The following is a 22,468-nucleotide window of genomic DNA, read 5'->3' as shown; positions in this document are numbered from 1 at the left end:
TTGTTCAAATAATTTCAGAGTTGAATCAAAAAAAAATTTAACTTGAAAAAACTTTTCATATGCTCATTTTTATTTTGAATACATTGATTTATTTTTCAAATTTCAAGCTCAAAACTTGAACTTTCGGTTTTAATTATTTTTTTCAAATGATCAAAACATTTGACCTGGATATAGCTCCATATATGTGGCCCCTGAACTGAAATGAGTTTGACGCCCCTGGACTATGGTTTCAGGTTTCAGGTTTCAACCGGTTTCAACCTTCAACACACCCAACAGGCAGACCTGAGTGACGCAGCAGGCTCTGACGTGGTTACGCACCTCGGAGACATGACGCTGGACTTTCGCTTTCTGAAGTTGTTGAAGGAACTGAAACTTTAGGTAAACTTTGAAGAAGGAAATACAACTACCAGTCTGCGTTTGTGCAACTCTTGGGCTGACAAAGAGGAACAACAGAGTAAGTTTACGTAATAACTTATCCGCCCCTAAGTTGAATTTAAAAATGCTTCCCTGTCGAGTATTTGGTTGTAAGTATGCTAACTCCACACTAAGCTAACACTGGGAGTCTAAAACATGACATATTAAAGTATGAAGGAGCCTGATAAGTTTCTCTATGCTGCTTATCAAGCTTTGAACCGTGTCGTGTCGCAGTGGTTAGGAGGAAGGAGATAATTTCCTGCTTGAGTAATAAAACATTAGCTATTGTGTAGTGTGCTTTTCTCTTGACCCATTCTACAGTAAATTCAAACATACAATAACCAAACACTTCACTTCAGATGTCTGGAGAACCTGCTGAGCTGAGTGGACTTAAAGGCGAAGAAGGAGACGAAGGGAATCTGATGGGAGACGAAGCGGACGCCAAACCTGACCGCAGAGGAAGATTTCTGCTGTTTGGGAGGTAATTTCTTAGTCAGTGTTCCTGAAATGTCTGCAAAGAGACAGCTATAATATTCGTGAGGGCATTAAGTGTTAGAATTTGCATTTTTCTTAACTTTCACATTCATTATTAGCCCATACACTTTTTGTGTATTACTATATAACAACAGTCTTACAGGGCAGTACAAATAAAATTGGTCTTTTCCAATTTTTCCTCTCAAAATTTCAATAATTATTTATATGGCATAGATCAGGGGTTCCCAAACTTTATTGGCCTGTGTTACTCAACTCAACTCAACTTTATTTATATTAGATTAGATTAGATTAGATTAGATTAGAAAATCTTTATTGTCCCCAAGAGGCAATTTGTGTTACAACAGCAGTCCACACATCCTATACATACAAGCAATACACACAACAACAAACACAAGTTCACAAATCAATTCAAATACGTATCCATATAACTTAACCCCTGTGGATGACATCATTCTTCTTGTGCATGAGACCAAGGTAAGGTCCTACAGCTTGTTTAAAAGCCCAACAGCTGAAGGCACAAATGATCTAAGATATCGGTTTGATCTTGCCCTAGTATAAGTGAACCTCCTCCCTGTTGGCAAAAGTCTAAACTCTGAAAAAGGGGATGGTGAGGGTCTTCAAGGATGGCCTTTGCCTGCTGAGTGTCTCTCACTTGGTAGAGATGGCCAAGATTATTAAGATTAGTGCCAGCGATCTTTCGGCAGACTTTGACAATGTAATCTAACCTGTTTTTGTTAAAAATTTTGTGGTTATCAAGCCAAGAGGTCACTGTAAAAGTTAAAATACACTCAATAAAAGATGAATAAAATATTTTTAAAAGTGATCTGTCAACATTAAAACTCCTCAGCTTCCTCAAGAAAAAGAGCCTCTGATTGGCCTTTTTGCAAATGGCATCAGTGTTTGCATTAAAAGTCAGTATAGCACCTTTCATACATAAAAACATGCAGCCCAAAGTGATTCACAGAATAACAGAGAGACAGAAAACAACAGCAATGGTAAAATTGTAAAAGGCATGATTAAAAAAAAAGAAATACTTAAAAATAAAAGAAAATCAACTCAGTAAAATTAATAAAATAAGTAAGAGTGGAAAGAAAAGTTTAAAATAAGGTAGCGTTAACAAGATCAGATGAACACACGAAATAAATAGATAAATAAATAAATATTTTTTATAAATAAATACATGTTAAAACAATGGTTTAGATAATAATGATTAAACTACTCCAAATTAAAAGCAAGATCTCTGGGTGTAAGTCTTAAGTTTACTTAAGTTTACTTAAGACTTACACCCAGAGAGCTCGCCGCCTTGATGTCCAGAGGCAGAGAGTTCCACAGCCTAGAGGCATAAAAACAGAAAGCCCTCTGGTCGGTGCTTGTGTGAGACACACGAGGAACATTTAAAAGGGAAGCATTCGGGGACCTCAGTGATCGGGCTGCAACAGGAGATCAGTGATGTATGGAGGAGCAAGGCTGTTAAGAGCTTTAAAAACAAGTCAAATAACTTTAAAATCAATTCTAAAAGAAACAGGGAGGTTCCCCCTTTCAAAACCAATTTCAGCCAAGTACCCCCTTGTATGGCCGAGTAAAGATTTCAGGAAATAGCATGGAAAAATAACATGAATAAATGTATGCATGTGGTTTCACAGTGTCATAATAACATTGAAGTGAAAGGTGACACAAATTCTATACTTTTGTAGTGCAATATTTTTCAGAAATAATTAAAGATTGAGGCAGATAGAACCTTTGATGGCCCAAGGAGCACACCAACTAATTTCTGTCAAACAATAAGCATTTTAACCACCTCTCCATTGTATGAATGAATATGCTCAATTTGGAAGTAGTGTCCTATTTGATGTTGCATTGAAATAAAAATTGAATACTGATGTTTAAATCAGATTTTTCTTTAATTTTTTGTGATGCAAATTTTTTTTTTTTTTTTTTTTTTTACATTTGTTAAGTACCCCTTGCAGTACTCCCATGTACCCCAATTTGAGAATCACAGACATAGATAACACCATCTGTAGATCATAACCAGATACTTGATTGTCCTGCAGCTTCAATCTTAAATCTGCAAAGCCAGCTATTCCCCTTTCTCTTTAATTTGTCTCATAGTTGTTTTGGTTTGTTTTTGCTTTGGCCTGTCCTTCTATTTATTATACTCGTGAGTGGCAAAGAATGCTGCACTGTTGATTCCTATGTATTGATTTTTACTGAGATAATCAGTCCTTAACTCTCCTGTTGTGTTGCAGGTTAAACTGACCCTTTAGAAGTCTATTTTAGACAATATATGCCTTCCAAACCAGCTAAATGCAGCATAAAAATATTGGCAGCATGCAACAGAAGAGGTGCTGTGTTAATTAACCAACATCACTTCATAAAAATAAAAAATATTCAAAATGTAAAATAAAATAAACAAAAATGTATGTCATGTAAAACTATTGTATTTATATTTAGGGCTTTCCACTGTACATTAAAAAGAGTTTTAACATGAATTTTAATGAAAAATGAGTGAGTTATCCTCATTGAACCATGATCTGAGAGAATTAAAGAACACCAATGGACTAATTGGTTTAAATGGTTAGTAATGGAGTCAAAAATTAAATGTAATAAAAATGTGTATTGGGATTTTTTGGGGTTCTGACCCTTTTGGATAATTGATTATGCCTCGGGTCAAATTGACCCAGGAATATTATTGCTGTTCCAGAGAAACAAACATAACAAAGGTTAAATTAAGAGCCAAATGAAGAACTTCACAAACTTCTGTAATACCCACTTTTTCACACATGAAAGTGACATTAGTTCTTCTTAATCTTCACCTAACTTAACCGTATAAGATATGAGGCAATTATACTCTAATGGACACAGTAACCCAGTTTTTTAAATCCCTTATTATTAGTATGGGGCAAGGTGGGTTAAACAATTTAGGGAGGGAAGTCAGTCCTCAAGAGGCAACTCAAAATTAGACACAGAGTCTGATACATGGATACTCAAATTCATATTCAGCATGAGTGATTTAAAAATGTCCTCTCTCTCATTTTGTCATTTAAAAGTGTGACCAAGCTATTACCGACTGACATGAGGTTGCATATTCAGTCTTTCCAGTCCGACCCTCAAGGTGGCACTGTGACCCTTTGTATATGAGGAACAAACTGGTGATCAAAGCCTGTTTGCTCTGCGGTATGGCATCAAGACTTTTACCTCAGACTGTTTAGAAAACAGTGGACATTTTTGTTCCTTTTATTTCTAAGAGTCATAGAATTCAAAAAAAGCAATGTTTCAAATATTAGGTATTGAACTAATGTGATTAAAGTACATGGACAACTTATAGATTATATGTGGTATGTCTTGTCTAATGAATATTAATGCATTCGGCAATCCCACTAAATCATGACCAACATTTTCAGAAATACACATAAAGGTGACACCACCATATTAACAACACTTGTGTGTAGAGTTGTCCTTGATGGGGGGCAAATCCAAACAAGTTTAATCATTATCACATAATGTGTGTTCCCAATAAACACTAAAGTCTGAATATATCCCCATAAATAACAAAGAAATATTTTATGGAAACAAACAATGCTCATTAACTTAGTATTTGTATAATTTTACCATTTAAATGGAGGTCTGGGAATAATGGCCATACTTTCTTAAAATGTTGATGCAGTCAGATGAAGCAAGCTCTCAGCTATCCTCAGATTAACTGATTCTTATGTGGTGGTGAATTTATTTTGGATTCATGAGGCACATTGCATCCTCATCCCAGTTATTTTGCCTTAAGTTTCACAGCCACATGTTCTTTAGTGTGGGATGCGGCCACCACAGCGTGTTACTACCTATCCTACCACTTGGTCCCTGATGGCCCCCAAAACCTGACCATGGATCTAGATGGGCAGCAAGAGCCAGCACATCAACAGGGTTAAGAAGTGGGCACTTCCCTATTCTGGCATATTTTTTAAGTAAGGCCAACAACATTACAGGGGAGACTCAACACTTAGCTCCAGCTAACTGATTCAAAGCAAATATACACTATTTAATATTTTCTTATTTATAGCACTTATATTTGTATTGAATATTGAAAAATCTTATCAGACATTTAATATTTTTCTCATATTGCGCAGGCCTACAACAGATCCAGTTGCAATACTTCCAAAGTCAAATTGAGGTTAATGTCTGAAAGATTCAAAGATGATTGTCTTTGTTTCTTCAACTGTTTTTTTTTTACCTCACTAAAACAAGGACTTCAAAAGATCTAGATTTTTCTTTGAGTCTTCTTTGCTTTGTAAGTCATTAGTATCTTTTTCAAAAGTTCCCTGTCTTGTAGATCCATCCGTACAGTTGAGGCCTATAGGTCCTCTCAGTATGTACGTCACTACAGGTGGATTCTGTGCCTGTCAGCAGAGGAGCAACTTGTTGCCCTGTCTGACCTCAGCAGGCAGCGGGGCGCTGAGGCCATGTGTGAATAGGCCTTTAGAAAGCACTGGTGTGGTGGCAAGGCTGCTGACTCAGGGGGCTCACAGTGCGCCGCCCCCGTCCTCAGCACCCGCTGGCCCAGTCAGGTCTCCATCCAGCACAGAGAGCATGTCAGTATCCTAGCACACAGCTAAAAAATAAGCTGCCAGGTCTGGAGAACCATACTCTTTTGGGGAAAAACAAAGAAACGAGACAAAACCAACGCGTTTCAGATGCAGAGTGGCGTAGCGCTTAATGACGAACCCAGGTAAGACAGACCGATCAGCTTCATATTCCTCTCCACTGTCCTGTCACTACATGCTCCTCTTTCTGCCATGCCCAGCCCACAGCAAAACAGAGGTGCAGCTCTTTGCCCACCCTCCACAATTGTTTGGTACAGTACTGCTGGCACAATTTGGAGGTGGGAGGGGGGCTTGAAAAAGTTCTGGATCACATGTTTATTAGAAAAAGGCAGGGCATGCCTGTGAGTGTTTGTGCAGAAGTCGGTCGCTATGCATTGCTGTGTATTGTTCCCATGCTTGAGTAACTTGATGACTAGGCTCTTCTGGAACGAGCCTGGATTTTCGGAGCCCCCAATGGGCCACTGTTGGCTTTGCTATCTGGAGGGATCTGTTAAAGAATGGAAATATCACAGGTGTGTGAGAATTGCCACTCGTGAAGATTTCCTCTTGCTCAATCTACATGGATGTGACTTTGTTTTTTTAATATCCACACTGAGTTAAGATGTTGTAGTTCCGTCTTTAACGCATCGCTGCATTACTGCAACCAAATTTGGCTGTGACTTTAATGCCTTATTTGACCATGTATGTACTCTTTGATTCCTGAGTAAGTGGTCCAGAGTGTTTCATTTATTTTTCTCGTTTGTTTGAGATCTTCATATTTGCCTTGTGGTTGATGTGGTTTTAGCGTTATTTATGTTAAGTTTTGACTGATTTGGATTGCCTGACGATTACTTTTTCTTGTTCTTCTCGTTAGATTAATTTCATACGTTTGTGGCGTTTTATTGTTTGTTTGTGTACGGTTTGAAACACAGTTATATTGGAAGATTCCTCTATACCTACTTTAAAGCTATTCTAGTAGCAGGTCCACAGAAACATGATTTAATAGATCATCATGAGTTCCTAACTTCAGTTTCTTTGTGACTCTGTCAGTAAGAAGAATAAGGATGGCCAGACGCGGGAGCAGGACTACTCTTCTGAAAGCCATTACAGAATTGTTTCACCAACATTCCAGTATAAGATGAGCCACCAGCGAGTGGGCAAGTGTATCATCATCAACAACAAAAACTTTGATGAAAAGACAGGTACAACAATTATTTTACTATCATTATCTACCTAATTCAGTTGTGTTTCATGTTATTGCTCAAAGCGAGTGTTTTCTAAGCAGAATGTCTCGACAGGGATGAATGTACGCAACGGCACAGACAGAGACGCAGGTGAGCTGTTCAAATGTTTCAAGAGCCTGGGCTTCGATGTCTTCATCTACAATGATCAGACATGTGAGAAGATGGAGCGACTCCTCAGAGAGGGTGAGTACTCTACATCTTTGTTGTTGTCTAACTTTTCTTGTTCTTTTGTGTGGGTAAGAAAACAAGGTGGAATAAGCAGGAAGCTGAAAGTGATCCTATGAAACCAAGGCTAGTTGTCTATCTGTGAAATATAGAAAAACCAAGACCTGGATGACTGAAAATCCTCAAAGATTTGTGTTCACAAGTTAAAGTCCCACTGTTTTATTAAGATCTCAACTTATTACTGTTATTTATTCTAGAAATATGTTCTCACGAGATAACAGCTCTTGTTTTCCTCTGACATAGATTTAATTGATGTAATTTCAGTTGTTTTTTGAGGTCTCGTACAATTTGATACGGTGGTGCAATATTAAACTTAATAACACATCTTTGGTTTTGAAGCTGTGCTCATGGGCTGGGGATTAAACTTTAAAGTCATTTTAGGTTCTTCAGCATTCACAATTTATTCTAAAGTAAGGAAATAATCCCAGTGTCAGAAACTTTCTTGCTCTGCGAACAGAATCTTTAAACGTGGAGATCAGATTTGCTATCACACCAGCTCTACTATATTCATTAGTGTGATAACAACTACCAGTTAAACAGCAGGTGGTGCTGTTTACCACCAATATAGCAAAAAGTCACTTCTTAGGAACACTTCTGTTTTGTGTTAAGACTTTAAGATTTTGATTGGATAATACATTATTTTATTTCAGCTCATTTTTTCAAGTTTCACTGAGGCCTAAAGATGACAGTTGATAGATTTCTTCCTTTAATAAGACCCTAATCATTTCAACATAGTGTATCAACAACTATAAAAGGATGCTTTAACATATATATAAATATTAAGGTCATAGGAAAGTGAGTCAGATAAATCTCTATTGAAAAGACAATTGGATTAATCTAACATGGATTATGATTTTCCCTCCTCATTTAGACTATATAATTGAGGTCTAGGGAATCTCAACACTGGTACACTCTGAAGACAAAGTAACTAGGGATGCACGATATTGGGTTTTTTGCAGATATCCGATATGCCAATATTTTACAACTCATTTAGCCGATTACCGATACCGGTATTTTTTTTCCGCACACCTAATTGCAGAGATCATCAATTATCTTCTGTATTGGAATTAGCGTACAGTATTATGGTGATACTCTTATAACATTTGTTATGTAATATTCATTTCTTGTGCAAAATAAGAAACATACTTAATACTTAAAACTAGGGGTGCAACGGCTCAAAAAACTCACGGTTCGGATTGGATCACGGTTTTGATCGGATCACGGTTTTGAGTCATGGATCGGATCATTTTTCGGATCAGCGAAAAAAAAAAAAAAAAAGACAAATATAACTTTGTCCTCCATTTATTTTGTAAAACACTTGTAAACTTTTGCCCATTAAATAAAAACAACCATCAACTCAAAATTTCCTGTGGGCCCAGTCATGCCTCATTCACATTTCATGGCATGTGACGTGAAGGAGCAGAGGAACTTCAAAAGTTTCACGCCATTCTTCTTTCAATCTCTGATTTTCACCGTCCACTTTTCTTTGAGATGCAAACTTGGAACACACCGTTTTGGTGCATTCTAGGGTCCTACAGCTTGCAAAGTGCCAATATGCGAACTGCTCCATAAACGAAAGTGAAAGTTAAAAATTGCACTCGCAGCATTGGACTCTAAGTGACCCGACAGTAACAGCCTGTCTGCGTATCGTTGACATGGAGACAAGTCCCGGTAAACATGCGGTGACCCGACCAAAACACAGAGTGAAGGAATAACAGTTCGGGGGCCACAAATAGGCGGCCGGATGTGGTCCGCGGGCCGCGTATTGACGGCCTCTGGTCTAGTGGGTGCGCAACGGAATTTCATAAAGTGGCTCAAGCACATTCAGCATTCACTGTATTTCACAGGGAAACCAAAATGCTCCCACACGTGTGACAGAACAGATGCAGGAGGGTTTTCATGTTCCTCTGCTCCTTCACTTACCATGACTACCGCTGCGCTTGACGAGTGAGGGTGGATTGAACATGTGGTCATCACGTGAACACGCGCAACTTTTTTCATCAACCAATCCGCAGACCACGTCCGTGCCGAACCGTGGAGAGGCATCCGTACGGATCAACGATGATCCGTTGCACCACTACTTAAAACTGCATATCTATTTATGACAATTGCTTTCAAACAAAATTCATACAAAAAGATAAATCCTCCTTAAAACTTGGATGATGCTCTCCCTGAGACAATCATAACAAAACCCACAACCAGGGCAAATTTGGCCAATTTCACATTTGACATAGTAAGTAAACCTAACCTCTGTTCACAGGGAACATGTGAAAAGTGCAACTGTACAGCAATTAAACCCAAATTAAATAACATGGTTTACTCTTTGACAGTAAATGTGCCTAAATGAATCAGCTACATGTACCTTACAGACTGCTGCTTAAATTCAAATGTAACTTAAAACATGAGCCCAACATGTGTGCAGCAGTCCATTATTTTATCGGTTAATCATATCGGCGGATATTGGCATGTTGGCCGATAGTTCATTTTTAAGCCAATATCGTCCGATACTGATAACGTGCCGATGATATCGTGGATCCCTAAAAGTAGCAGAAACATTTTTCATTCAATTTCCATGAAACAACTTTATTTAAAAGAGATTGAAAATAGCAAAATCACATTAGCGTCCCGGTTTAAGAAATGCTTTAACCCCAGTTGTTGTAAGAGCATAGTGAGAGCAGCCACGTGTTTGAGTTGCGCTACCCTGCCTCACACTGCTTGGCCCATCGCTTCTGTGGTTGGTTGATACCTGATTTGCAAAGTTACCAGCTTGTCCAGCTGTTGCTCTAGGAATGACATTTGAACATAAATATATAATCATGCCACTGTTTCAGTCTGTACATTGAGCCAAACCCGCTCAATAGTAACCCACGTTTCTCTGTTACTCAATTGAAGTTGTGTTTAAGTTCTTTATCAACCTCAAATGCCAAAACATCTTGATAAAAGGATTAAAGGACTAAGTAATCTCCAGAAGGAAGTTTATTGAAGCCTCAGCCCAGCTAAGAGATGAGTGTGTTTCTGTGTGTGTATGGGTCAGCCTCGGAAGAAGACCATAGTGACAGCTCGTGTTTCGCCTGTATCCTGCTAAGCCACGGTGAGGAGGGCATGATCTACGGAACGGACGGAGCCATGCCCATCAAGACCATGACCTCATTGTTCAGGGGCGACATGTGCAAAAGCTTAGTTGGAAAGCCAAAACTCTTCTTCATCCAGGTACGAAGAACTTTTTGATTTATGAATGTTTGGCGTGATGTAAACAATGTGCTGTGGTATGTAAGAAAATGTTGCAGTTTGATTGTGTCCAATTAGTAACCTTTAACTCAGATGGTGAACAAAGGGGCTGAAAGACAAAAAAAGTGTCTTTCATAAGACGAAAAAGAAACTGGTGCCCCCCCAATGGATTATTTAAATAGATATTGCTCATCTCAGCTTTCAAACACAGAAAACTTCTAATTGCTTCACCAGGTCATCGTTGAGAAAGCTGATCAGGATCACAATGAAATGTCATTTCATTTACTCCACCAGGCTTGTCGGGGTTCCGAATTTGATGATGGTATACAGACGGATTCAGGTCCGCCAAACGACACCCTGGAGACGGATGCTAATCCAAGACACAAGATCCCTGTCGAGGCAGATTTCCTCTTTGCCTACTCCACAGTACCAGGTAATTCACTTAAAGTTAGGTCTTATTTTGGTGTGTGTAATGCAACTGGGCGCCTCAAAGAATGAACACCTCTGAGCTTAGTTTCATTGATATCTAACTATTCTTACTTTAGGGTATTACTCATGGAGGAACCCTGGTCGTGGCTCCTGGTTTGTCCAAGCCCTCTGCAACGTCCTCAATGAGTTTGGCAAGCAGTTGGAGATCATGCAGATCTTGACACGGGTCAACTACATGGTGGCCACCAGCTTCGAGTCCTGGTCTGAAGACCCCCGCTTCAGTGAGAAGAAGCAGATTCCCTGTGTGGTCTCCATGCTGACGAAAGAACTCTATTTCAACTGACCACCAGCCTAAATCACTGTACTGTGCGACTCCAAAGACTGACTGACTGACTGACTGACCGACTGACCGTTTGACTGACTGACTGACTGACTGACTGACTGACTGACTGACTGACTGACTGACTGTTTCAGGTACCAACTAAGTGGTCAAAGCATTCAGGGATGAATCAGGCCCAGCAGCACACTGCACATTTGGAGCACATATGACACTTTGCATGTGTAGTTGAGCCTGAAAACGAGCACTCTGTGAGAAAAAAAATATTTACAGTGGCACTCCTCGTTCATGTGTTGATGGTGAAACTTCTTCCTCTTCTTCAGGTTATTCTTCAAAATGATGGCGTCACATTTGATCTTATCTTTATTTGACAGGCATTGTGAACTATTTATGTTATTCTACCAACCCGTAAAATTTGCTGCCAGTTTTTGTGGGTTCGGGGAATCGTATCTGAAAATATGTCAGTCCATTTTCCAGCTGTGGCAATAGACTTTAAAATTCAACAAAATACTATGTCAATTTGGCACTTTCTCCTCTATCTTACTGAACTGATTGAGATTGACTGGACTAAGAGAAGTTTCTCCAGACTAGATCAGAGACCTACGGAAGCCCAGAGTGGCAAGTGAGGAAAAAAAAATCTGTCGATCCATTTTCTAATTCTGATCTTAATTATTTTCTCTCCTCTTTTAATAATTTAGGAACTAGTTAAGATATTCCAATGTGGTCTTTGCACCTTCCTGTTCAAAAGATTTGTCTGAGACACAGGGAACAAAAATACCAATTTGCCCCTGAGAACAGGTGGAAAAAAACATGTTCTTGTTTGGTAAGAACACATGAAAAAATTGCCAACAGATTCTGCAATAGTAACTACCATTTTTTAATTTTGAAAGTGGCAAAGAAAGGATCTTATTTTTTCATGAGAGGCATGTTCATGTTGGAAAATACAAAGATGTGCCTGCATTGCTTCTTTTTTTTGGGGGGGGGGGGGGGCTTGTCAACGATTGTTTTGACCAAGAAAAAAAAGGAGTTTCTAAGGCAGAATTCTTCTGCAATATTTTTCACTTGTTCGGACATTTGAAACACAGAAGAGGAAAGAAAATGAATCAGACTATGAAAATGTTAGGTTTTAAAAATCAATGACAATTAATTATTTGATGAAGAGATATTAAATTTTCATATATTTATAGTACGTATTTGTTAAAACAACTAAAGACACCAAAACTAAAACTTTGAAGTGATATAAACGACAAGAGGGAGCTACCTCATTTGCACTGTGCAACCGGAAAATGGATCAGATTGTTCTCAGCTTTTTGTCTTTTAATGTCTTCAGCTGTCGATCGTCAAAAGCAAGACTCAAAAGACCACTTTCTCCTCCGAGCATAAGCGAGTGAAGATGCTTTTGCCAAAGGCTCAGTGTCTCAGCCTTCCTAGCAGAGTTTAAGTTGGTGGCATTATGCTGGCATCCTCAGGTTCTTTAATGTCCCATGAAGTGGGTAAATGTAATGTTAAAGAATGTCATATACATATCGCTAGGAAGGTGTTATCTTTTGCTGTGTTTTCATGGTTTTATGAGATTTGGGGTCAAGTGCATATTTTATAGCTCACTCCCATTAAAACAAATGTTAAATAGAATTTACCAGTTTTCTCACCATGATGTTGAAAACTTAAATTCCTCATTGTGCAACCCTGAGTAAGTCAAGTTCATGTATTTTTTTTAACATGACACAAATGATGCACTTGTCTTCTTAGTCAGGGTCCAACAAATCAGTTTAATGATATTCTTCTCTTAACCTTTAAAGTTAGACATTCCTCTTAAGTACTTTTGATAACTAAATGAAAACATGCTGTAAAATATTAGCTCCAAAAAGAAATGTCTAAAACCGTGTCAAAAAATTCGTAAACATATAGTGTTAAGCTGGACTTGGACCCAAAGCACAAATGCCAAACCATTTCACTGTATATTAGTGTTGTACACTGTCATAACATACACTACACTGTAATTTAAAGTACCAAGCAAGTTCTTTCTTATTTCATTTTTTAAAAAATCTTTGATTTTGAAAAAAAAGAAGCAATTCCCATATACTCTTCATTGGTATGTAGTGCACCTGGCCAAGTTAAAAAAAAAAAAAAGACAGCATTGAATAACTGAGTATAACTAATGTCATAGACATTTGCTGATGGTATTAAGAACTTGCAAAACTTTTGTTTCTGCATATGTGTTCATTTTTTCTCGTCCCAAAGGTCTGTCAATCAGAGGCAGCTATTACTGGTGGTAACAAGTCTGAACATACTCAATCCACATGTCCGCAACACACACACTCATTGTTTCTATCTACACTGTTTTAACATTTTTCACATGATTGCATGTATCGGTAACTTTGGGGAAGAGTTAAGCAATAGCTTTGATTTGTTATTATTTTTAATATTATTTTTTTACTTTCTACTCCTTGTATTTTGTTAATTATTATTATTTTTGATTACAATTATAAATGGTTTTTATAGTTGCCAGAAGGGTCATCAGTACTGACCTAAGTTGGAGGCATGTACCATTCTACACCAAGAACACTTGTCCAATACAGCAGCAAGTCTTGGATCCTCTCAACACATGGATCTCTGATCAGTGATGTGGTGCCCAAAGGAGTGTTTGCTCCACTTGTTTTGGAATGGAAATGAAGGAGGGAAAACTTTAATTTTAGAGGTACATTTTTTTAATGCTTTCCGGTGTTAAATGCTGTTGTCCTCAGGAATATATTTGAAAAGATTTGGAAAAATGAATGAATGAATTACATTGAAAGTATAATCTGGCCCATTGTTTTTTTATTTGGGGCAATACATTTTTTAAAAACTTTAAAACAGAGGAATGCTTATGTAAACACTTCATTGTATTAAACATAAAGTTATTGAGTAATGAGTTGTGTGTCTTTTATTAATATTTGGATAAACATTTTAAACTCTACTACTACTATTACTTTTATCCTTTACTTTAGCAGGTTAAACCAGTTATAAACACACACATGTAACACAGTTGAAATACTTCAATATTAATTCATAAATGTGCACATAGTTACAAAACCATTTCCCTACCCGTATATGTGCACTTCAAAAAATGTCCTTTAGCAGTTTGTATACTTGTCTTAAGTATTGCCATATGCCACCAGGGAAACAGCTTGGTTTTTGTTTGCTAATTATCCCCCAGGAATTATTATTCCAACAAAGAAAACTAAAGTTTTAAGTTTGCCAGTGAAATATAAAATGTGTGACCCGAATAACAGATAGCAAAGTACGTGAACTGTTAAATGTTTCTCTCTACCTTATGTGTTGATATTTTAGCACCAGTGGGGTCAATGTTATATCTTATGAGTAAAGAACCCCAATTAAAAAGAACTTAGGATGCTGATTAAAATAATGATGAAAACATATTGATCAGGGTGCTGGTGGCCTCGTGGTCTGAGCGTTCCACATTCAGAGGCTACAGTCCTCGTCGCAGGGGTTGCCGGTTCGATTCCCGGCCGGTTGACCATTTCCCTGCATGTCTTCCCCCACTCTCTACTTCCCACATTTCCTGTCTCTCTTCAGCTGGCCTATCAAATGAAGGCAAAAAGGCCAAAAATACAACAAAAAAAAAACATAACATATTGACCAAGTAATCTCCAAGAGCGAAAACAAATACTAGATGGCCGTAATATTGGGGCCCTCAGGTTGCACTGCAATAAAAACGACTGTAGTGGAAGTCACTGCATGGGCTCAAATCACCTCCAAATACCAGTCTGTGAACACAGTTAGTGGCTGCATTCGTAAATGCAGTTTAAAACTGTACCATGCAAAGAGGAAACCAAATATAAACATAATCTAGAAACACTGAATACTTCTCTGGACCCAAGCACATTTACGATGGACTGACACCAAGAGGAAACCGTCAGGTTGTCTGAAGAATCAAAACTGACATTTGTTTTGGAAATCATGGATGCTGTGTCCTCTGTTTCAAAAGGAAGAGGGGCCATCCTGCTTTTTATCAGCCACAGTTCAGCATCCATGATAGTATGGGGATGCAGGGGCCTTAGACAGGCGGTGGAAGACCTTGCATATTTCAGAAAAAAAAAAAAGAAAGCCAAATCACATTCTTCATGTATTGCAAAAGCATGGCTCCAAAGTAAAAGATTCCAGGTGCTAAACTAGACTTCCTGCAGTCCTGACTTTTTACTCTATTAACCATTTGGGATATCATGAAGCCAAAAAATGACGACCAAACTGTTTAACAGCTGAAGTCCTATATCAGGCAAGAATAGGATGGAATATCATAATCAAAAATAAACTGCTACAGTATGAAGAAAGGTCTGATGTACAATTTGTTTTAATATGCACACTGTCCCTTGACTGCATGACCTGAGATACACTTCTGAAATTCCTCATGGAAAATGTAGAGCAGCCTGACACGTACAGTACTCAGAGCTGATTCTCTGCCAAAAGTTAAGAATGTCAGATTACAGTCGTTGTGCATGCCCTGCAGAACATCACATTCCTGACCATATCCTCCTCCCCCTGCCTGCCCCTCGAGGTGTTCCTGCCCCACCTCAGAGAACAGGGGCTGATCGAGATGCATCACAAATCTTGAGGGATTTCCAGTTTGTGCCTTCATTGTCATGGCCAGGGCATAAGGCTTGATACAGGGTGTCACTGAACGTCCCAGTGCAGAAGCAGTGGATAGGTGTCATGGTGTCAGCTCCAAGAAAACACACCATTCCTCCAGGGAAACTGCAGTACACCCCAATGCGGGTGAACTTTTTTCCTGTTAGCAGAGGCAGCTCATGTGGGACACCACCATGCCAGGCTGTGTAGTCCCCATTATAATATTCCACACACCAAGACTCTTTGCCACGACCCAGCCAGGAGTCCTCTTCACGGCCTTTGCGAGGGATACTAGGGTAGGTGAGCCCCAGCTCCCAGTATGTCTTCCCACTCACCTCCACCTCCCAGTACTGGCGGCCCTCGCTGAAGCCTTCTTGGCTGATTACATTCAGGGTGGTTTCAAAGCGGGATTCAGTCTCCGGGACATCCTGCCAGATGTCTGTGTAGGTGGCCGAGTCACCTGTGGGAGAGATGATCAGCTTGGGGTGCGCAGTGTCAGCATCAAGGACAACATCTGCTGCATCTGTGAGAGAAGCATCGAAACATTTGTTGAAAGTCTTGTTTGAGAGACATTTAGCGAGACTAACACTAAGCTCGTCCTAATAGGCAGTAATGACAAAGCTTGGAGCACAGCTCCTTCACATGTCAATCTACCTGTCTGTTTGGGTGAACTCACAGCTCTGAAGCAGCTTCTTGGTGACAGGAACCTGGGATCTGATAAATAGCAGCAGGCTGATGGTGAGACTGAGAAGTTGTTCGCTCTTGAACTCGTCCATTTGAATAAGGTCAGGATCAGTCAACTTCAGGGTCTCGGTTATTCTAATTACAGACAAAACCAGATGATTCCTTGTCAAGAAATACAAACACGTCAAAGACTCCATACAAATATCAATTAATACAATGTTAAAATACAAATACAACTGAAAACAAATTAGATATAAAAAAGTTGAGGATTGAAAGTGACAAACATGGATAAGTCGACTTAAATCTAATCTATTACCTTTTCCACATAAAGGACAGAAACTGATAGATATTTTCAACATGATTTATCTGGCGATTAATTTTAAGACTAATGATACAGTCTATTCAGCTGTTACATTGTAATATTGTGAAAAATGAAAAAACAAAAATAAAAAATGATAAAAAGATGTCAGGCCCTCCAGCTCTGCTTAGTGGCAGTCTCTCCCTTCCTGCCTCCTTTCCCTCCTTTTTCCTTTTTCCCCAGGTGAGCGTGAGTGAGGTGTGTGAATGCAGACAGGTACAGGCGATTGGCAATCACCAGAGTGGTCCACCAGAAACTCATCTCCTCTGCCATAAAAGCCTGACTTCAGCCACAATTCGAAGCCGGATCATTGTATAACACAGTCAGTTGAACTAGCGTATTGCTTGTACAGAATGCGGCAGCTCGCCTCCTGACTGGCAGGAAAAAGAGGGAGCACATCACACCTGTGCTGCGTGCTCTCCACTGGCTCCCAGTCCGTCACAGGATTGATTTTAAAGTTGCACTTTTAACATACAAGGCCCTAAATGGATTGGCACCATCCTACTTGGCTGATCTTCTCCATGCTCACAACCCAACCCGAGCACTGAGGTCAACAAACCAGCTGCTCCTGGATGTGCCTAAAAGTCGCCTTAAAACCCGGGGAGACCGAGCCTTTGCAGCAGCGGCCCCCAAGCTCTGGAATGGCTTGCCACTCCAATTAAGATCGGCCCCAACTGTTGAATGTTTTAAATCTTTGTTGAAGACACATCTCTTCTCTTTGGCCTTCTACTCGTGAAGAGGACATTAATATCCTGTTATGTTGTTGTTTATTGTTGTCTTCATGTAATTTTTACTTTTTACCTTGTAAAGCACTTTGGCCAACACTGGTTGTTTTTAAATGTGCTATATAAATAAAGTTGACTTGACTTGACTTGACTCTACCTTGTCTTTGTTTATTAACCTCATGTTTCCTGAGCTGCAGATCTTGGATCAACTCTGCCAGCTCTGTGTGAAGCTTCGCCTGATCCTGCACATACTCTGGAATTCCTTCAGCCACGCTGCACACCTTCTCAGCCTGCCATCCCTCAAGACTCTTCCCTTTTTCGGACCGTCAGCCAAGGTTCCCTGTTCTCTCTCTGGGTCAGCTTTGTAGTGTAGAGAGTTTTAGTTGTTTTTTTCCCCACCCCCTAAGTTACCATTTTTCTGCCAGTGCTTCACTGTGATCTTTTGTTGTTATGAAAATCTTTATTGTGTACCAGCTGGTCTGTTGTGTGTCCCTCTGTTGCTCCACACCTGAGTCTCTGACTTGCTCCGTGACAGAAGAAACATCAAATTCTTCAGTTAAAGCTCCTGTAAGGAGTTTTTAGCAAATTGTGGAACAGTCTGAAATTAATAATGATGAGTCTATATGAGCTACAAAAGCAAATGAGTCTGCCAGCAACAGAAGTGACCGTTACTAAACTGCTATTTTTAGTGCCTGATGGGGTAGGTGCTGGAAAGTGTGATAAACTGCAAGGTACCAAAAACAACCCAACTTACTTTTCATGTTACAGCAAAGAGTCTTGATGAGGGAAACATTTAAAGAAAGTAGGATGAACTTTTTTGTCCAAAAGCACAATTTACAGGACAAAATAAACAAAACAAGATAAGTCGCACTGTTTTGTCTACAGGGGGCGCCAAATTGACAAAAAACATAGGAGCATAAAGAAGCTGGATCCAATGTAGCTTCCTTTGTTCTGATTGTAAACTCAGTTATGAAAATGTTCTGCAACTGTTTAACATTTGTTCAAATAATCAGATAAATAAAATACTTATGCTGCTTAAAAATATATACTTAATCTGTTCCAACATGATGACTTGGTATAAAGCTGTTACTACCTGAAGCTTGGACTTACCTTCTGTCTGTTGCAGCACTCTGTAGAAGATATAAAATAATTACATTATCACAGATCTTAACAGCATCAAAGAAAAGCTTGGGATAAACATGGCCACACTTATTCTGTGCCTCATGATTAGCATGAAACCAGGACTTTGAATTTAAGTACCTGAATATCAGGCTCTTGTGTTTTCACTTTGGTTCCAGTGTTGGACAGTTCCTGGTCCAGCTCCTGAGTGAGGCTGTAGCATTCTTCTATACTGTCCTCCACCAATTTCTCTGTGGCCTCGTGCTCAATGTCTAACTGGTTCAGCGTGATCCGAAGATCCTCATCCAGGATCCGCCTCATATCCTCGTACTTTTTCCTTATTTTCTTCTTCACCTCATTGGTCTTTTTCTGAAGTGAAAAGAACAGGGGAGTTACATTGTAACGATGTTCAACTGATCATATTCAGACTGGACTGTACTTTAGTAACACTTTTTTAGTCTTTCGACCAGTCAAAGTGCTATTACGCTACAAGTTACATTCACCCATTCCACACCCATTCATACACTGATTGCAAATAATGTTTAATTGACTGAAATGTTATGAGTACAAAAAAAATGTACAAATTTGACAAATCTTTATCATTTTGCTAATAGTAGATCTATCAGCAACTGGAAAATCAACCAAGAGTGAAAATCTGAAAGGAAATCTCGCCATTTGTCAAGTTAAAACCAAGCGGCAAACTCCGGTCTCAAACGATGAAGCCAATGCGGAAGTGATATAAACTGCAATACATCGAAAATCCGCTTGAGGCTGGCTGCAGAAACACCGGAAACCACATAGATATGAATGGGAAAAAGACGATCTTTGCAGCATTAATAAACATGTTTACAGCCTGGTTCAAAAAACGGCTTGGCCCTATGAAGCTAATCTCTCTAATGGCACACACTGTACGGGGGGGTGAATTTTTTTCTAACGTGACGGTTAAGAAGATATTAAGATTATGAGTTTTGCCCAAATAAGGACATGACTGACGTGACTCCCGGTCGGGAACACACAGCCATTGGCTAAGAGACTCACACTACGTCACACTCTGCCTAGTTGAGTTCCGCATTACCAATATGGCTGCTGCCGTCGATTTGCTTCAAAACAGCTCTCAGGAACAGATGGGTGACGTCACGGATACTACGGCCATATTTTATACAGTCTATGGTTAAAACAGCATTAACTAACAAAAACTTCACTATAGTAAGCTAACAGCTAAAGTTGATAGCAGACTCACTAGCTTAAATTGACATAAACTAGGATATGCCTTCAGCTAACATAATTTTTTTGTAGTGTTATCAAGCGTCAACCTCCGGTCTCAAACTATGAAGCCCATGTGGAAGTGTTATAAACTGCAATTCATCTAGAATTTGCTTGAGGCTGGCTGCAGAAACACCGGAAACCACATAGACTCCAATTCAAAAAAAGACAATCTTTGCAGCATTAATAAACATGTTTACAGCCTGGTTCAAAAAGCAGCTTGGCTCTACGCAGCTCATTTCTTTATCGGCACACACTGTACAGGGGAATTTTTCTCTAACGCGACGGTTCAGAAGATATTAAGATTACGAGTTTTTGCCCAAATAAGGTCATGACTGACTTGACTCCCGGACAGGAACACATAGCTGTTGGCTAGGAGGCTCAAACTCCGCCTCTCTACGTCACACTCTGCCTGGTTGAGTTCCGCATTTCCAATATGGCTGCTGCCGTCGATTGGCTTCAAAACAGCGCTCAGGAACAGATGGATGACGTCACGGATACTAGGTCCATTATTTATACAGTCTATGGTTTGGCATGATAGATATGCTATTTATTGGGATTATGATATTATTTAGTCCCCTTCTTGTTATCAAAAGTCTTGTTAAATGTTCGAACATGAAGAACTTGTTAAAGATATTTCAACTAAAAGATCTTACCAAGGGATTTTTTTAAGGCAATCTACCCCAAGTGTTTATAACTCCAACGAATGTAATGTACTGCAAGGCCTGAGTGATCAAAATGGATATTTCTCACAACATATGACAGTTTTGCAAGTAAGAGACGTATAAAGATAAAAAAGGAAACCTTAGAGAGACCTTAGAGGTTATAGGTTTAACTAAGGATGCTGACTAAAACACTTTCAGGTTAAAACCATAGATTGTATAAATAATGGACGTAGCATCCGTGAAGTCACCCATCTGTTTTGAAGCCAATCGTTATACAGAAGGAGAGGTTAAAGGTGAGAAGTAATTTCCCAGCTAACAAAATGCTTGCAAGGAATCAACTTCCTTTCAAATGTTGCACCTGCTAGGAAGAGGTTGAATGCTATTGTTAGCTGTTTAGCCAGCAGCTTATCAATACATCGTTTTATGTTGAAATATGTCAGATGTCCTTTCAATTATTTGACATGTAGTAGTGAAATGACAATAATTATACAATACCCTTCTGCAAATTGTATTTTTACAACTTACAAATTTGTTACATAGTAGTGCCAAATTAAAACAGCATTTAACAACTTATCCTAAGCATGACATAGCAAAAATGTTTGTCATGCAAATATGATAAATTGTGTATGGGAGCAAAACTTTAGGGACTATGTGGGCTATAATGTCATGGGCATTTAAATACAGCAGATGAAACTAAACACTTGATAGCTACATCACCCTTGTGGAATGCAAAAAATTAGAAATTATTGAGAAACAAAGTGTATCAGAAATCAATTTGTTCTGTGTTGGTTTTTCTGCTCAAAAAACAACAACACTTACGGTGATCTCCACCTGCTTAGCTGCCAGTTTCTTCATCCTAAAAGCGATGACATCTCTTTGTTTCTGCAGGTGCCGTTGATGTCTCAGAAGAGATTCCTTTAAAAAAAACAAAAAAAAAAAACAATCAGAGATCATGAGCTAAATATAGGAGGAACAAATTCTGAGGGTTGTTGTGTTAATATTGAAAAGTGAATAATAAAGTGCTTACTTTATTTGTGGCCTTCCCTCCTGCCTCAGTATCCATTTTCTGCACAGGAAAGCGGATCAAACGACACTAAACAGTTACAACAAGACCATGAAGGCTTTTATAAGACTGTCACAGGTGCGATGGCTGCGTGGGGGAGGGGTGGCCTTGTGATATTTGGATGGGTGCTCTTGTAAGTGCATGCCGTGCTGTATTGAGACGAGAACATGAGTCTTAATTTGGGAGACAAGAGCAAGGTTCAGTAAGAGAAGGGCAAATAGATTGTCAGACCTCAGGAGGAGTTATACTTCGTCCTAGTAAACAAACAGGCTATTTTTAAACTGGCCTGACAATGAACTTGATGTATGGGTGTGTTTGTCATCGTGGCTTGTGGCATACATTGCACCTTTGAAGAGGTTTTCATTAGACATTTAAGGTGCTTTTGTATCTCATGGACAATTCAGGAAGTTATCTTTCACAAAAGTATCAGTTACACAGAGCGGTTTCAGTGAGTGAGTCTCAGAAAATGCTTGTTTGAAATGCTTAACCTTGACCAACACAACCTTTTGCACAGCAGAAATCCCCAGTGTATATTTACAAGCATGTAGGTGTTAAATCCAGCAAAGACAACAGGCTTCCTTCCTTTGAAAGGCATCAGTTGAAGTCACATAATGCGTCATGGCAGAACAGATTAATACTGCCTCAGAATGTAACTGATCCGTCTCCTCCTCCATGTTTTTTTTCTCACACGTTGACTTGCAACAAAGCAGCACAATACAACAAATGTCACTGACATGCCCAATGGAAGAATAATGAGAGATGGCTGGAGCTGCTTCTTTAGAGAGGGATTTACCTGTCATCTTACATCATGTGATGTATACAGTCGTGACTCTGATGTTTTGTAATCTACATCATGCGTTAATCCCTCTACAACAAAGCATGTGTTAACTTTAAATAGAACATCAATGAAACATAAGGGATTCAGGGGCGCTGGTGGCCTAGTGGTCTAAGCGCTCCACATCTAGAGGCCACAGTCCTCGTCGCAGAGGTCGCCGGTTTGACTCCCGGCCGGTCCCCACATT

General features: G+C 39.3%; 2 protein-coding genes across 2 annotated transcripts; one reads left to right on the top strand and one right to left on the bottom strand.

Annotated features, from left to right (window-relative positions):
* The first annotated feature begins 200 nt into the window (after window positions 1–200).
* On the top strand, window positions 201–13,851 carry casp7 (caspase 7, apoptosis-related cysteine peptidase). The gene is made up of 7 exons (XM_034708358.1): window positions 201–454; window positions 774–895; window positions 6,531–6,682; window positions 6,779–6,907; window positions 9,984–10,159; window positions 10,472–10,610; window positions 10,723–13,851. The coding sequence occupies exons 2-7, from the start codon at window positions 774–776 to the stop codon at window positions 10,947–10,949; spliced, it is 945 nt and encodes a 314-aa protein (XP_034564249.1). The 5' UTR covers window positions 201–454; the 3' UTR covers window positions 10,950–13,851.
* Window positions 13,852–15,318: 1,467 nt separating this feature from the next.
* si:ch211-28p3.4 (zinc-binding protein A33) lies at window positions 15,319–21,893 on the bottom strand. Its single transcript, XM_034708388.1, has 6 exons — window positions 21,411–21,893; window positions 21,203–21,298; window positions 18,597–18,824; window positions 18,447–18,466; window positions 16,246–16,388; window positions 15,319–16,092 (listed from the first exon to the last, which is right to left on the bottom strand). Exons 1-6 carry the CDS (start codon window positions 21,444–21,446, stop codon window positions 15,515–15,517), a joined length of 1,101 nt encoding a protein of 366 aa, XP_034564279.1. The 5' UTR covers window positions 21,447–21,893; the 3' UTR covers window positions 15,319–15,514.
* Window positions 21,894–22,468: the final 575 nt, after the last annotated feature.

This window comes from Notolabrus celidotus, chromosome 18 (genome assembly GCF_009762535.1).
Source record: "Notolabrus celidotus isolate fNotCel1 chromosome 18, fNotCel1.pri, whole genome shotgun sequence".
Taxonomy (NCBI): Eukaryota; Metazoa; Chordata; class Actinopteri; order Labriformes; family Labridae; genus Notolabrus; species Notolabrus celidotus.
Note: the sequence above shows the minus strand (reverse complement) of the source record. Positions and strands in the feature narration are given on the sequence as shown.

What these genes read in the sequence shown, in the direction of transcription:
- si:ch211-28p3.4 (XM_034708388.1), bottom strand. Translation starts at nt 21,446, where the DNA reads ATGGATACTGAGGCAGGAGGGAAGGCCACAAATAAA. An exon ending in CTAAGCAGGTGGAGATCACC is followed by an intron (nt 18,825 to 21,202) that starts GTAAGTGTTGTT and finishes TTTTCACTTCAG; the next exon opens with AAAAAGACCAATGAGGTGAA. An exon ending in CACAAGAGCCTGATATTCAG is followed by an intron (nt 18,467 to 18,596) that starts GTACTTAAATTC and finishes TATCTTCTACAG; the next exon opens with AGTGCTGCAACAGACAGAAG.
- casp7 (XM_034708358.1), top strand. Translation starts at nt 774, where the DNA reads ATGTCTGGAGAACCTGCTGAGCTGAGTGGACTTAAAGGCGAAGAAGGA. An exon ending in AAACTTTGATGAAAAGACAG is followed by an intron (nt 6,683 to 6,778) that starts GTACAACAATTA and finishes ATGTCTCGACAG; the next exon opens with GGATGAATGTACGCAACGGC. An exon ending in CAAAACTCTTCTTCATCCAG is followed by an intron (nt 10,160 to 10,471) that starts GTACGAAGAACT and finishes TTACTCCACCAG; the next exon opens with GCTTGTCGGGGTTCCGAATT.